A 13,716-nucleotide genomic window follows, 5' to 3' on the forward strand; every position below is an offset into this window, starting at 1 on the left:
CCTTCGTACCTGTCATCCCTCCCTGCTCGGAGTGTCCTTCGCTCTCTTCTCTGCTTGTTGGAATCATTCCAGATCTGCAAGGACATATTTAAAACCGGTCTTTTCGGAATGACTGATGGCTGCCCTATGCCCACGGTGGCCGCTCCAGTCTATTAACTCGTAGGTTATTTCTTGCCTGAGCCATAAATCGGATCCCTAACATGTGCTGCCTAACGGGGCTCCTGCTTCTTATCTATAGTTGTTTATTAAACTAGAACCCAAATTCCTGGTGGGGGAGGGCCTGTGGCCTTTTTATCCCCTCCCAGTCTTGCCCAGTTCCTTGAAAAGGGAAGTGCAGGGCCTTTCACTCATTAATCTTTGGAGGTTGACTGACATTGGGGGCGAGTGATGAGGTGTCATTGATAATCAATAAAACAAAGAAAGAAAAATATATAAATAAATAAAAATAAAATGATTAAAAGGGTCAGAGTTAGAGGCTCCAGACCTGAGTTTGTCAAATGTTACCCTGTACTACTTTCATTCCGGTTAAGAAATTAGTATTATTTAAAATACCTCCTTGTTCCTGAAGAATCGACTGATTTCCCATTCTCAAATTAGACGTTCTGCCCCCTCCCCCAAGTGTCTCTTTACTTGCATTTCTCCAGGAGGGCTCCCCTAATTTACCCCATGTGTCGGCTCGTCTGTCCTACTCGCCGCCACCTGCCACCTCTTCGCCATCGCAAACAGAATGTCCTAAGGTCAGAGGCGACGCTTGTAGCCCAACTGCATCCCTAACACCTGGTAGGTGCTTCCCAGATGGGGGCTCTCTGAGTCCTCGGTGACCCCTTCCTCTGTCTCTCCTTGTCTGAGTTAACGCCCTAAAGCAGGCCCTCCTCGTTGCTCGTGCAGAAAACTGCCAAAGTCTTGTCACTGGCCTTCCTGCTTCTACCCTTGTCTCTCTCCCTCAACTTGCAAGCGGTTAGCCATCCACACATGGAATTTCTTTAAACAGAAAATCCAATCTAAAAAGCCCATCCTCCTGCTTAAAAAACAAAACACCCCTCCCCTGCTCCTCTTTCCTATGGAGTCAAAGACCAGCCTTTGGGTCTGGGGTGTCGGATGGCCACTAGGATCCACCCCCAGGCCGCCTTTATTTACAGCAACCTTCTCCACTTCCCTTGCTCTGACTAGAGAAGGTGGCTGACGCACCATTGCGCACGCCAGACTCCTCCTCCCCAGCTACCTGGTGCTCTTCCTCCCAGTCTCATCTGACCTCCCTGCCCCCACCCCCCTCCGCCAACTTCCCCCAAGGCCTCTTGGGGCCACATCAATTGCTGTGCACGGTATTGCACCGTGATGATCTGAACAAGTGATGTTTTCTGAGAACGAAGACTTGGCTTTGGCATCGCATGCATGCTGAGCCTGCCACGCGCCCTGAGCAGTCCTGCCGCAGGGGGCCTGACAAGGGCACCTGGGTCTGCTGTCACTGTAGCCTGAGGCTCACGGGGTGCTACCGTCCTACCTAGATCTGGGCTTGAGCTAGGGCGCTGATGTCCTCGGTCCCCATCCCCTGTGTGGTCCTGCAGCTACAGTAGCATTCAGGTGAGCTGGGTTTCATGTCAGCTGTCACATGTAGGCACGCCCTGCCATCCTGGGTGTCCAGGCCCCCACTGGGCCAAGGAACATCCACTTCATTGACGGTGATGACAGCAGCTGATAGTCATTGAATCCTACCATGTATCAGACGTTGTCCTAAGTGCTTAAGTGAATGAGTTCATTCAACTCCCATGGCAATGTCAGGCGGGGCAAGCTATTAGTATCTCCATTTTACAGATAGGGGTTACAATAGGTTAATTAACTTTCCTATGATCACACAGATCTATTGAATCTGTTAAAAATAGAATCCGCATGCCAGCCCGGGCAGCTGACTCCCGAAGCCATCCTCACCACCTCATGTGCCCCCAGCCCCGCATCCCCGGGGGTCCGTTCCCTCCTTGTTCGGTCTGTTCTCTCGCAAGACGGAAGGAGAGGCAAGGGTGAAGAGAACATTTTGCACTGATTTTTAAATTCAGGTTACTTAAAAATCCCCTCATGATGACCCATTGATGCACACTTAACTCAGCTTTTCTTAGTTCTCTTTGCATATATTGACCCATGAAGGTAGATCTTTTACACCCAAATGTGAGTGATTAGCAAATAAGTACATAATGCAACCGGTTTTGCTTTTTGCAAGCCACCTCTGTTTTTCAGTGGGCTGCAAACCACACGTTTGCTTCCTCTTAACCTTCCTAGCGAAGGCACCGCGTTCATTACTCAGCGCCTGCCGAGAGTCAGCGACACCAGCAGGAGAGGTCCGTTCTGGCCCACATGGCACTCATCCCACGAGTGGCATCTTTTTTCCTTTTTCTGAGTAAGTGTCTCATTCTGCATGTTCCTCTTGGCGCGGGGCTAGTCACCCCAAGCTGCTGGGTGATGGGTTTTACAGCAAGACCAGGCCACACATCGCGGAGGGTGATGATAATTACTTCTTGATGACGGCTCTGGCTTAGCAAGACACCCTGGGCCCCAGGAGGTGCTCTGCTGATCTCGCTGGCTTTCACATTTGTCTGTGTGCCAGACCTGCCCATGTTGCTGGCCCTGTCCTTATCATCTTGGGCTCGCCCATTCCTGGAGAAAGAAATTCAGCTTCCCCAACTCAGGTTTGTGTGATATTAGAGCTTGGTGAGTCAGGGATGCTTTGGGTGTGGCTCTATGCAAGGAAAATTTATGCAAGCACTTAGTAGTTTTAGCTAAGCTCAGAGAAGATTCTGGACTTCACCTGTGAGCTGAAGTGGTGGCTGATTACTGAGATGGGAGAAGGGGGCAGGAAGGTTCACTTAGCTCTACTGAGGAGCCTATGGGGGAACTTAGCAGGGCCAGGGACATTTAAACATGCTAGAACCAAGTGGAAAGATGAAGGAAGATGAGAGAACAGATGAACCAGCAGTAAATGAACTAACTGGTTCCAGAGTTCCAGAGCAGGTAGCAGGTACTTTTTTATACTATGGCTTCCATCGCAGAATAATTTTTTCAATGCATAAAATAAGAGGCCTGGAATTCTAGGGGAGTGCAATCATTTTGAAATGCAGTTATCAAAACTTTTTAAATGAATAAATTGCTGCTTTATTTACATATTCTATAGCAAAATTGAGAGGTGGACAATTAACCACCAGACTTCAAAGAAGTGATGAGTAGGAACAATATTTCAAGATACCTCCAAGTGTAATGTGATAAGGAAACGGCTGTGGTTTGTTGGCTACCTTCATAACTGAAGGAAATGCTAAATTCCCTTGAAGATCAGTGAGAATAAAAATGAAGTTTTGTTCTTGCTCCCAAGTTCATGGAATCTTTAATCCTCTCTGCGGGTCCAGGTTAAGAACCGCTGCTTTGGAGAGAAGAGACTGAGCTGGTGCAGGGCCTGTGACGGCAGGGGGAACTAAGTGAACTCGCAATCACTGTGACCAGGGCTGTGGTTCATGCATGAAAAGGGTGCAGTGTTCACACAGAGCAGGATAAAATTGAGTTGAGTTGATCGGGGCTCCTGTCTCAAGGGACATGGACTAGTGTGAGGTAAGGAGCAGCTCTGGAGCCCCATGGGTAAGAGGTGGTCAGCATGGAAGGCGCTAGGCTACTGCAGGGAGGGCTTGGCTGCCACATGGGCTCTGTCGGCGCCGATCAGTAGGTAGGCGGGGGAGCCGTGTGGGGCCCCGTGGCTGGCCTGTTCCGTTGACCCTGTTTAGTTTTCTGAGTGTGATTCTCAAGTGTCTGAGCGGTGTTTGAACTGTATTTGGCTTGTGTATAGGGGAAACTGGGCTTGCATTGTGTAATGAGTCAGGTGATTACCAATTCTCTCTCTTGTTCTTTTTTTTTCTTTTTCCATGAGCAGGCTGGAAGGCCCAGGGGGGAAAGAAAGTAGTAACTAGCAGTAACCAAGGCCCAAAAAAAGGGAAGTTAGATGCTTCTCTCTAACCCATTCCAATAGTTACTAAACTAAGCTGTCTATTAATTCTAAATTCTGGCTCATCCATAGCACTCCTTTTGAATAGAACCACGGTTTTTTAAGTGAAGGGCACCCAAATCAGGAAGCAACTTGAAAAAGCTTTGGAAGCCTGGTATTGGCCATTGCAAATAGAGTGGGGGGCAGGGGGAGAAAGAAATTAATGAAACAATGAGCAATTGATCCATTCCTTTGTTTGTAATCTTTGTCCTAATTACTTTTTAAAAAATAAATGTAAAACCTGATTCATCCTGTTAGGATGTGGTGCTGGAAGAGGTTAAAGGTCAGGTGTAAACATGTGGGTTAAACAGTTCCTTAGCTTTGCCTGCTTGACCTTTCACCCCTCACCCCGATGAGCTGTCCTACAAATAAGCCATTCACCTGAGAGGATCCTGGGGAGGGTCGTGATCTTCCTGAGACTGTTTTCATGGGAAAAAAAAAAAAAGATTCCACTGAATTTTGGGTGGAAGTTCTCTTGGCCTCCAAGCATGTAGGGGTCTGGTAGGTGGAAAGAAAGAGAAGTTGCTTGTTGTATTTGATGCCCCCAGGTAGGGTTCGTACAGGTGCCATCATTTGAAATTGCTGTTTCCGTGTACCAAATGGTGGGATAATAGTGACAGGTGGCAATCCTGGAGAGCTTATTTAAAGGCGGCCCCATCGGGGAATTCTTCGTGTGTCAAATGTGTGAGTCCCTTGCAATATGTCAAGGGCAGACTCTGGGCCCAGCTGTCCACAAGAACCTGCACTGCTGTGCAGAGGAGCCGATCCCTCCTTCCATCAAGAGAGAAGACCATAGGGGTCTTCAGCTCCTCAGCTGTCCTAACATACCCACAGCAGCTGCATTGAAAACAAGGCTTGAGTGTGACCCTCAGAGCCCTGGAACTGACCTCAACCCCTACAGAAGCTCCAAATACTATTTTCTTTTACTTTTCTGAGAAAGCTGCCCCGTGATCCTGTTCTTGCCTTCATGCCTCTGCTGCGACCTCACTCCACACGTCATCCTCTCTTGCTTCATCCATTTCTACCCTCTGGTATTCTTCTGCCATAAACAGGCACCAACACCCAGGCCCTCCCGACCCTGCCTGCTACTCCCCACACATGTGTGCTTTCTAGCTGTCATTTTATTTTCTCTTCTTTCTCAGGAAACTTCTCGAAGTTTATACTTTCTGCAGTCACTTCTTGCCCTTGAGAACTGCGGCTTCTGCTCCACTGAAATCTCTTTCACAGAGGCCTCCACTGACCTCCTCATTCAGACTGAAAGGGTTTTCCTGTAGAGTCTGCCTCTCGGCAGCATTTGGCAGTGCTGGGGAGTCCTCTCCTCTGGAAACATTTTGCCTCCTTTGGTTGCTAAGCTGATGTGTCCTGCCTGCCCTCCCACCTCGATGACTCTTCCTTCTTTCATTTTCTTTTTAAAGATTTGTTTATTTATGCATACAAGAGCTGGGGTGCAGGCTAGAGATGGGAGGGGTGAGAGGATTCACCAGAGACAGAGTGGGGAACAGAACAGGAGGATCTACTGAAATACCCTGCTGAGGGGAGCAGCAGGCGAGACAGGAGAGGTCTGCTGTGCCATGTGGGTAGCTCCCGGCCAGGGTTTGAACTTGTGCTGCAGTGGCTGCAGATAGCTTCATAGTGCTGAAACTTAACCACTTGTGCCACCAGGGAGGCCCTGACTCTTCCTTCTGTGGGTTTTGTTTTTCCCCCTACTCCCTAGTTCAGACAGGCATTCATAGGAGGCAGTGAGAACAATGGGACTGGACTTTGGGATGCGACATTCAAGTCTCACTCAACATTTACAAGATCTGACATTGCTAAATGCAGGAATATTAGAGTTCCAAAAAGGATGAGATTACACATATTTTATGATTTCCAAATATTTGCTGGAGATCCTTCTAATTTATTCCATGATGCTCAAATTTAGTATTCCCAATCTATATGCCATTCTTTGTCTTTCCCCTCACCCCTTAACTTGCAACTGTTAATCTTCCTGGTAGCCTTATTTCGGCCACCCAGTTGCAATAAATCTCCTATCACCCTCTTTGATCTTCCCGCCTTCCATTCCTCCTCCACTCCTCCTCACTGCAAGCAGCCAGCACTGAAGCACTTCACAGATTTTATCTCTACGGCGACTCTTAAATTATCATCCCTCTTTCCCTCTCCTGTAGTCTTCATCATGCTACCCTGGACTTGGTAATCACTGAATGTCAATTTCTAGCTTCCATCATCTGACACACAGCTGTCAAGATAATTTTCATGCGATCTTTCAAATATTTTCAGTGGGTTCCCGTTGTCTGATTATCAAGTCCAAACTTCCAAACATGATAGTCAGGTCCTTTGTGTTCCAGATCAAAATTTCTACCCAGTCTTGTCTCCTTCTTCTAGTCTTCATGAACCCTCCCCCAATCCAGCTGACTTCTCCTGTTTCCCAAGCCTTTTGATCCCCACTTACACAATTGTTTTATGAAGTTTCCTTTACCTGAAAGGTCTTGTTTCCCCAAGTCAGTTGTCATAATCTTTCCAATTCTCCAAAGTCCATTTTTAATATGATCTTTCCCACCAGCCTTACTTATCTCCCTTCTCCCAAAATGTAATCTCTCCTTCCTACAAATTCCTTGAAGCACTTTTCTCATAGAGAGATGACTACTATCCTACTTGACTAAATTGCAACATCTAGAAGTTAGAGACTATTCCAACTCATCTTTATATCTGAAGCATCAGAAATATACTGAAAGTATATCTTTATACCCCTGAAGCATCAGAAATATACTGAAAGTGGTCAAATAAATATTTACTGAATTGACAAATAAAGCAAGAGAAAAAGAAGTGTCAGTTTTCAAAATAATATGTTTCCAATGTGAAGCCATGTCTCTTAAAATTCATAGAAAATGTTCAAGAAGTGTTGCCTAGCCACAAAAATAATATTGTGGAACAGGTTCTTATACCTCAGACACCCTATTTTTTTTTTAAAAAAATTACTGCAAAATGTAACACATAGAAATTACTTAACACGCAGGTACAAAGTAAAAACCATGTAATCACTACCCAAGTCAAGACTGAATCTTGTTAAGCTCCTAAAAGCACCCACCCACCACCCACCCTGCAAGTGCGCATCCAGATCACAACCTACACACACAATCACTTTCATTACTGCCACTTTTCTGCTTTTCTTTTTTTAATGGCTTTACCGCTAAACAATACAGTGTGATTTGATGTTTTTATCCTTGAATAGAATCATTCTGTAGATGATAAAAGAGATTCCAAAGTGGTTTTGCATCTTTCCTTAAACACCATCATCTACATTATTGCAACCAGTTGCAATTCATCCACTTTCATTTCTGTAGAATTTTCCATTTTATGAATGAACCTCAGTTTATCTATCCTACTGATGAAGGGTGTATGGTGGGATGTGGTGAACAGTGAGGCTGTGGATATTCTTTCTCTAACCTTAGAGAAACAGACACTCCTCTGAGATGTGTGTCTAAGACTGGCTGGCATTGCTGAAAATGCTTTAAATTGTCTCTGTAGTATAATTTTTTTCAAGTAATAATTTAAAGTTTTCTCAGATGTTCTAACCTCTAGGTACCTATTACAAAGAGAACATAATATAAATATGTCACATAAACTGGGATTTATGAATAAATTAGTGTATTTTAAATCAGCACTGGAGTGTGTGTGTGTTGGTAGATTGGTTGAAAGTTTATTTTCCAGTTTTGCATCGAGTATACACAGATACTCAAAATTTTAATTTATTCATATTTTTAGGTTACACTTATTTTTTCTGCTCATTTTCTGTAGTTCCCTCCCATCAGAATTATTTTAATTTCCTTTACTCTTTGTCCTGTGGATTCACAAAATGTAGCAAGTGTCCTGCTCCCCCACATCTCCTGTGCACCCCCATTGTGTCCATTCCATGGTTGCCCCCTTCACCGGCCCCAGGCCCCACTGAATGACCCAGCTCACCTTGGAGGCATATTTGCCATTTGCCCTTTGTTCCTTCCGTGACAAAATAAACTCGCCTTTATTAAAATGATACGTAAGCACATACTCTTTTTTTCTTTTTACATTTTAAAAATGTAGAAAAAGGAGAAACGAGAGGCAGCTGCATAGTCACAGGTGGGCAGGAGAGCTGCCCACATACATTTTGCTTCTGCAAATGCTTGATTTTGAAAATGTGTGAGAGTCATTATCATTGAATAATGTTTTCTCCTTTAAACGCAATATTTGAGATTTGTCCAATGGGAAACATGCCCTAGTGGTCTCACTGAAAACTCAGTAAGTGAAGAACTAAATAAATCATCCCAGATCCTACTGGACTTGAAGGTCTTCTTTATGAAGCTTTCCTATAAAGATGAAGGGGCTCTGTAAAAAAATCACAAAGCAGTGGCTGCCCTGTTTTGCGGTGCAAGGGGTTAAGACACGGCACTATGAAGCTGTCCACAGGCACTGCAACATGAGTTTGAGCCCCGGCCAGGGAGCTACCCACATGGCGCAGCAGACCTCTCCTGTCTCGCCCACTGCCCCCCTCAGCAGTGTCTTTCAGTCAATGTCTTTCAGTGTCTTCTGCCTGTTCTGCTCCCCACTCTGTCTCTGGTGAATCCTTTCAACCCCACACCTCTGGCCTGTGCCTCAGTTCTTGTATGCATAAATAAATAAATCTTTTTAAAAAAAATCACAAAACAAACAAACAAACAAAAAACTTTCCTGATAAAGAATGGAAATGCGCCGCCTCTTCAAATGTTAATTTTAGCTGGTCTTGCTTGAGACCTGGCCAGCTGCTACAAATAGTTCCAACCCACCAGAAAGAATGAGTGGCACTGGGGGCGGTGGCTCAGACTTTGCTCTGCAACACTCAGGTTGCAGCTACCCAGGCAGCTGAGGCTTGAGGATGTAGATGCTGGATCTTCCTAGAAAATAATGCAAAAGGTAAATTACCATACATTGGATTTACTTTAAAATAAATACATTGAAATGTCTTATTGAAGTGGCTGTGTTACACTGATGAAGCAACACTTTTTTTAAGAGTCTAGAGATTACTATGGAAGTTAAAGTTATAAAAGAACAATTAACTCATCAAGTCATTTCACTACTCAGCCTGAAGAAGGTGTTGAGTATTTGAGTTGATTATAGCTAATAACCTACGATCTCATTTACCAGAATTGGAATACAGGGAGCTACATCCTGTGGTACATTGGGCACTGGAGCACTAATCTATTTTTATTCCCCTGTCTTTCTCCTACTTGCAAGCTAAGCTCAGCATTGGCCAGAGACAAGTAACAGTTCAGAAAGGACCGCTGTATCGAGCTGAAGGTTACCCCATCAGCATTGGCTGCCAGGTAACAGGCTACAAGGGACCTTCAGAGCAGCAATTCCAGTGGTCTGTTTACCTGCCCGAATCCCCCAACCAGGAAATTCAGATCATTAGCACCTCGGATGAAACCTTCACTTATGCAAAGTATGGGCAAAGGGTTCGAAATAAGGAAATCTACGTGGAGAGGCTCCTGGGCAACTCAGTCTTGTTGCATATCTCAAAGTCGCTGTTGACGGATTCTGGCGAGTATGAGTGTCACACACCGAACACTGATGGCAAGTTCTTCGGGAATTATCATGCGAAGACCACTCTGATCGGTAAGCAGTCTGCCCTCCTCTGCCAGCCAGCACCTCCCCACCACTGAGGCCTGCATCCCCGCCACCCGGGTTCCTGGCCATGCCACTTGGCTTTCTACTGTTCTGGTTGCTTTGGCAAAAAAGCCCAAATATGCTTCTGGATATTTTGGAGATTTGTCACAAACACAGTATCTCATATTCTCTAAAATTCTCAGTTCATGTTTCCAACCAACTTTGCCACGAAGATTTAGGTAGTGTGTGGTCTTTCCAGGCCGGATCCACTGCTATCCATCAGCTGATTATAGCAACAGCATTAGGCAAAGCTTTGAGACCTCTCCCCATGCAACGTCCCTCCTTGGAGGCAGAAAATTTACTTAAGAGAACTGGTGATGTATATACAATAAACGATAATCACAAAACTTGGACATGATTGTTCTCAAACTATGATTCTTTAGCCTGTTTACCTGTGGGGAGAGGGTCATAGTCATAGCAACTATAATTTTGTCCCATTTCCTAGGATATCCATCCCCCTTTATTCAGCCTAGCAAGCTCCTACATATACTTCAAGACCCCGTTTAAAAAGCACCTCTTGGGTGAGACCTGTGCTGATGGTCTGGGCAGCATTCCCATCTTTGTTCTTTCTCAATGCTCTATTCACACCACTATTACGAGCATTCACCCAGTATATGCGGCAATTGGCTGCTTAGATGGCTCTCTCATCCATGAGAGTAGAACATTTATCTCAGCCTCTAACACAATGGCTAGCACTAAGTAGATGCTCAGTAGACAACCACTGATTAAATCTAAATGTAGGAGAGTGGGATCTAAGCGTAAGACAGAGTGATAGTGTAGGATAATGGGTATTAGAACTTTGGTAAGAGTTTTGGCTCCTAATGATGGATTATAGCAGATTATTATAGAACTATGTTTTATAAAGGAGCAGGTGAAGTTCCAGGGAAATGAAGTGAGATGTTCCAGGTCACTGAATCAAGTAGGGACAGATTTAGTATCAGAATGTAGGTCCCCTAAGCCCCAGGGACTTTTCCCCTTTAAATACTCTGTAGCTGAGAAGCTAAATTGGTTTCAGCCTATACTACAAAAAGCAACATCAGGGTGGATGTATCCTGATATAACTGATATATCCATGAGCTTTCCAAGCTCCATAGACTGTATGTATGTTTGTATGCATTTGACGATGTTACCCTTGGCAATAGGGCAAGCAAATGGGTAGGAAAGGTGACAGCTAGTGGAAAACCATCTCAAAGGACATGCTTTACAGATCAAGGGGCTGGCACCATCTGCCCTTAGGAGACTGGCCTGACAGGTCCATGACTACTCAAATACATCTTTCCTTTGCTTCCAGTGATTCCAGATACCCTCTCTGCTACCATGGGACCCCAGACTCTCAGTAAAAAGGAAGGTGAACCATTAGAACTCACCTGCGAGGCATCCAAAGCCACAACTCAGCATACTCACCTCTCTGTCACCTGGTACCTGGTGCAGGACGAAGAACAAAGCCAAGCCACCAAGATTATTTCTCTCTCCAGAGAGTTCACATTGGAGCCCGGGCCTTTGTATGCAAACAGGTTTGCAGCTGGCCATGTGGGGCTTGACAAACTTGGGGAAACCACCTATAGGTTGTCCATAGAGAGGCTCCTGCCCTCCGATCAGGGCCAGCTGTTCTGTGAGGCAAGTGAATGGATTCAGGACCCGGATAAGAACTGGACTCCCATCACGAGAACGCAGACAAATCAAGTGACCCTGGGAATCCAGCCCGCAGGTAATTCTCGTCTCTGCAAATTCCCTCATTCGCTGGTGGCAGGCATTAAGAGGTATCTCTTTTAAAACATGGAAATTTTATTAATGACTGTATTCCCAAGGCAAAAAAAAAATCAATAGAAATATAAACAAAGGATATGAACATGCAATTCGCAGAAAAGGAAGCCTGCTAAGACAATAAATTTTTTAAAATATGAATGGTATGAAAAATGTTAAACTTCATCCTGATGAGAAAGTTAAAATCCATAAGAATGTAAAAAAAAAAAAAAAGGAAAGTTAGAGAACAGGAAGTTGGCAAGGTTGTGGGGGTTTTTTTTTTTTAAGATTTATTTATTCATGCATACAAGAACCGGGATACAGGCCAGAGATGCGGGGGGTGAGAGGATTCACAAGAGACAGAGTGGGGAGCAGAACAGGCAGATTGACTGAAGTACACTGCTGAGGGGAGCAGCGGGTGAGAGAGGAAAGGTCTGCCATGCCATGTGGGTATCTCGCCAGCAGACTGGGATCAAACCCGCACTGCAGAGGCTGAAGACAGCTTCACTGCATGGCGCTCAACTGCCTGCACCACCAGGGGAGGCCCCGGTTGTGGGATTTTGATAGTCTCGTCCTCTGGTACAAACATAACCACCTCGGTCATTTTGGAAAATAAGCTGATAGGATTTAGTGCTCTTATGGCTCTTATGTATTCTCACGCTCAGTGACTCGGAATATCTGTAATTTCTTTCTCTTTTTTTTTAGGTAGATTACATTTATTATTTTTTGGTGTATTTTATTTTTAGTTCTAGATTTTATTTAGATTGTAAGTAAACTTTTTTCTAAATTTCTTTTTTTATTGAGATAACATTAAATGGGATATCTTTTTTTCCTGAGATTTCATTGGCTGCAAAAAATGGCTTAGGAAATTTAAAAAATTTGGGTTTTGCAATGTGGGAGTATCACTGAGAAGAACATTCAGTTGACTCCAAGAATAAGATGTGTTGATGGTTGGCCGGATTACACAAGCTATGTGTGCACATAGTTTCATGACCATTCTTGCCAAGCTCTGTGTAAACACCTTATCTGTGCTACCTAATTTAGTCCTAACCCTCTGAAGCAAGGAATTGACGCCCCATTTTTAATACAACCACCAGCCCTTAGACTTGCTGGACTGGCCCAGCTGGCGGGGGAGGAGGGGGACGGGGGTGCATGTGAAGACAGGTGTACCTCTCTGAGGTCCACGCAGCACAGGCACCCAGGCCCCAGAGCAGCTCCAGTTTCCATTGTGAGGTTTTGTCTTTGTCGGTGCTGGCATTTCCTTCCACCTGAGCCCTTTCCTGATTTGGAATGGTGTCATTCTTCATGAGGCCCTGGAATGCTCATCAAAGCAAACAGAAAGGCTCAGCTGTGATTTTTGGTCTTTCTACAAAGGCTTTGGTCCAATAGGAAGATGTCACTAAAATCATACATAACCAGTGATCATGCATGAGAGCGACATTCTCTTCCACCATAATTGTCCTGCTGGCATCGTGACCAAATTTCCCTGAGTTCTGAGGGAACACATGACCTGTGCTTTTTTTAACCTGTGCTTTATTATTTTGTCTTTAAAATTTTTGGGGGGGCATGTGAAGCAGACTTTTTATTTTTTTACAAAAAAATTGTGTATATTTAAGTGTACGGCATATTTTATGCTGTACATATTATATGATTACTACAATCAAGACAATCAGCATACCTATCACCTTGCTTGGTTACTATGTGTGTGCATGTGTGTGCGTGTGTGTGTGTGTATGTTGAGAACACTTACAATCTACCTCAGCAAATTTCAAGTAGTATTAACAATGCTGTAACTGTGCTTTATATTTCATTTCTAGAACTTACTCCTGCATAATTGAAATGTAGAACACTTTGATCGATATCATTTCCCCCCAGTCCCTAGTAACAAGCATTCTACTCATGTTTCTATGAGCTCAACATTTTTAGATTCCACAAGTGAGTGAAATCCTCCAGTACTTGTCTTTCTATGTCTGGTTTATTTCAATTAGCATAATGTCCTGCAAGTTCATTCATATTATTGAAAATGGAAGGATTTCCTTCCTTTTCATTGCTGAATAATATTCCTCAGTGTGTGTATGTGTGTGTGTGTGTGTGTAAGAGAGAGAGAGAGAGAGAGAGAGATTTTTTATCTGTTCATCAATCACGGGACACTTAGGTTATTTTCATATCTTAACTATTATAAATAATGCTACAGTGAACTCAGGATATATCCGTCAAGATACTGATGCATTTCCATTGGGAACATACCCAGTGGAATTGCTGGAACATATGGTGGTAGTTCT

General features: G+C 44.3%; 1 protein-coding gene across 1 annotated transcript in view; it reads left to right on the forward strand.

Moving 5' to 3' along the window:
• The first annotated feature begins 2,286 nt into the window (after positions 1–2,286).
• The window catches only part of CD101 (CD101 molecule), a 31,587-nt gene continuing 20,157 nt past the window's right edge, over positions 2,287–13,716 (forward strand). Inside the window, exons 1-3 of the mRNA XM_037499826.2 lie at positions 2,287–2,389; positions 9,260–9,640; positions 10,983–11,399. Coding sequence (XP_037355723.1) covers positions 2,347–2,389; positions 9,260–9,640; positions 10,983–11,399 — 841 coding nt within the window. The 5' untranslated portion in view covers positions 2,287–2,346. The remainder of the gene's footprint in view (positions 2,390–9,259; positions 9,641–10,982; positions 11,400–13,716) is intronic.

This window comes from Talpa occidentalis, unplaced genomic scaffold (assembly GCF_014898055.3).
Source record: "Talpa occidentalis isolate TD23 unplaced genomic scaffold, MPIMG_talOcc4v2.1 talOcc4.9, whole genome shotgun sequence".
NCBI classification, from domain to species: Eukaryota; Metazoa; Chordata; class Mammalia; order Eulipotyphla; family Talpidae; genus Talpa; species Talpa occidentalis.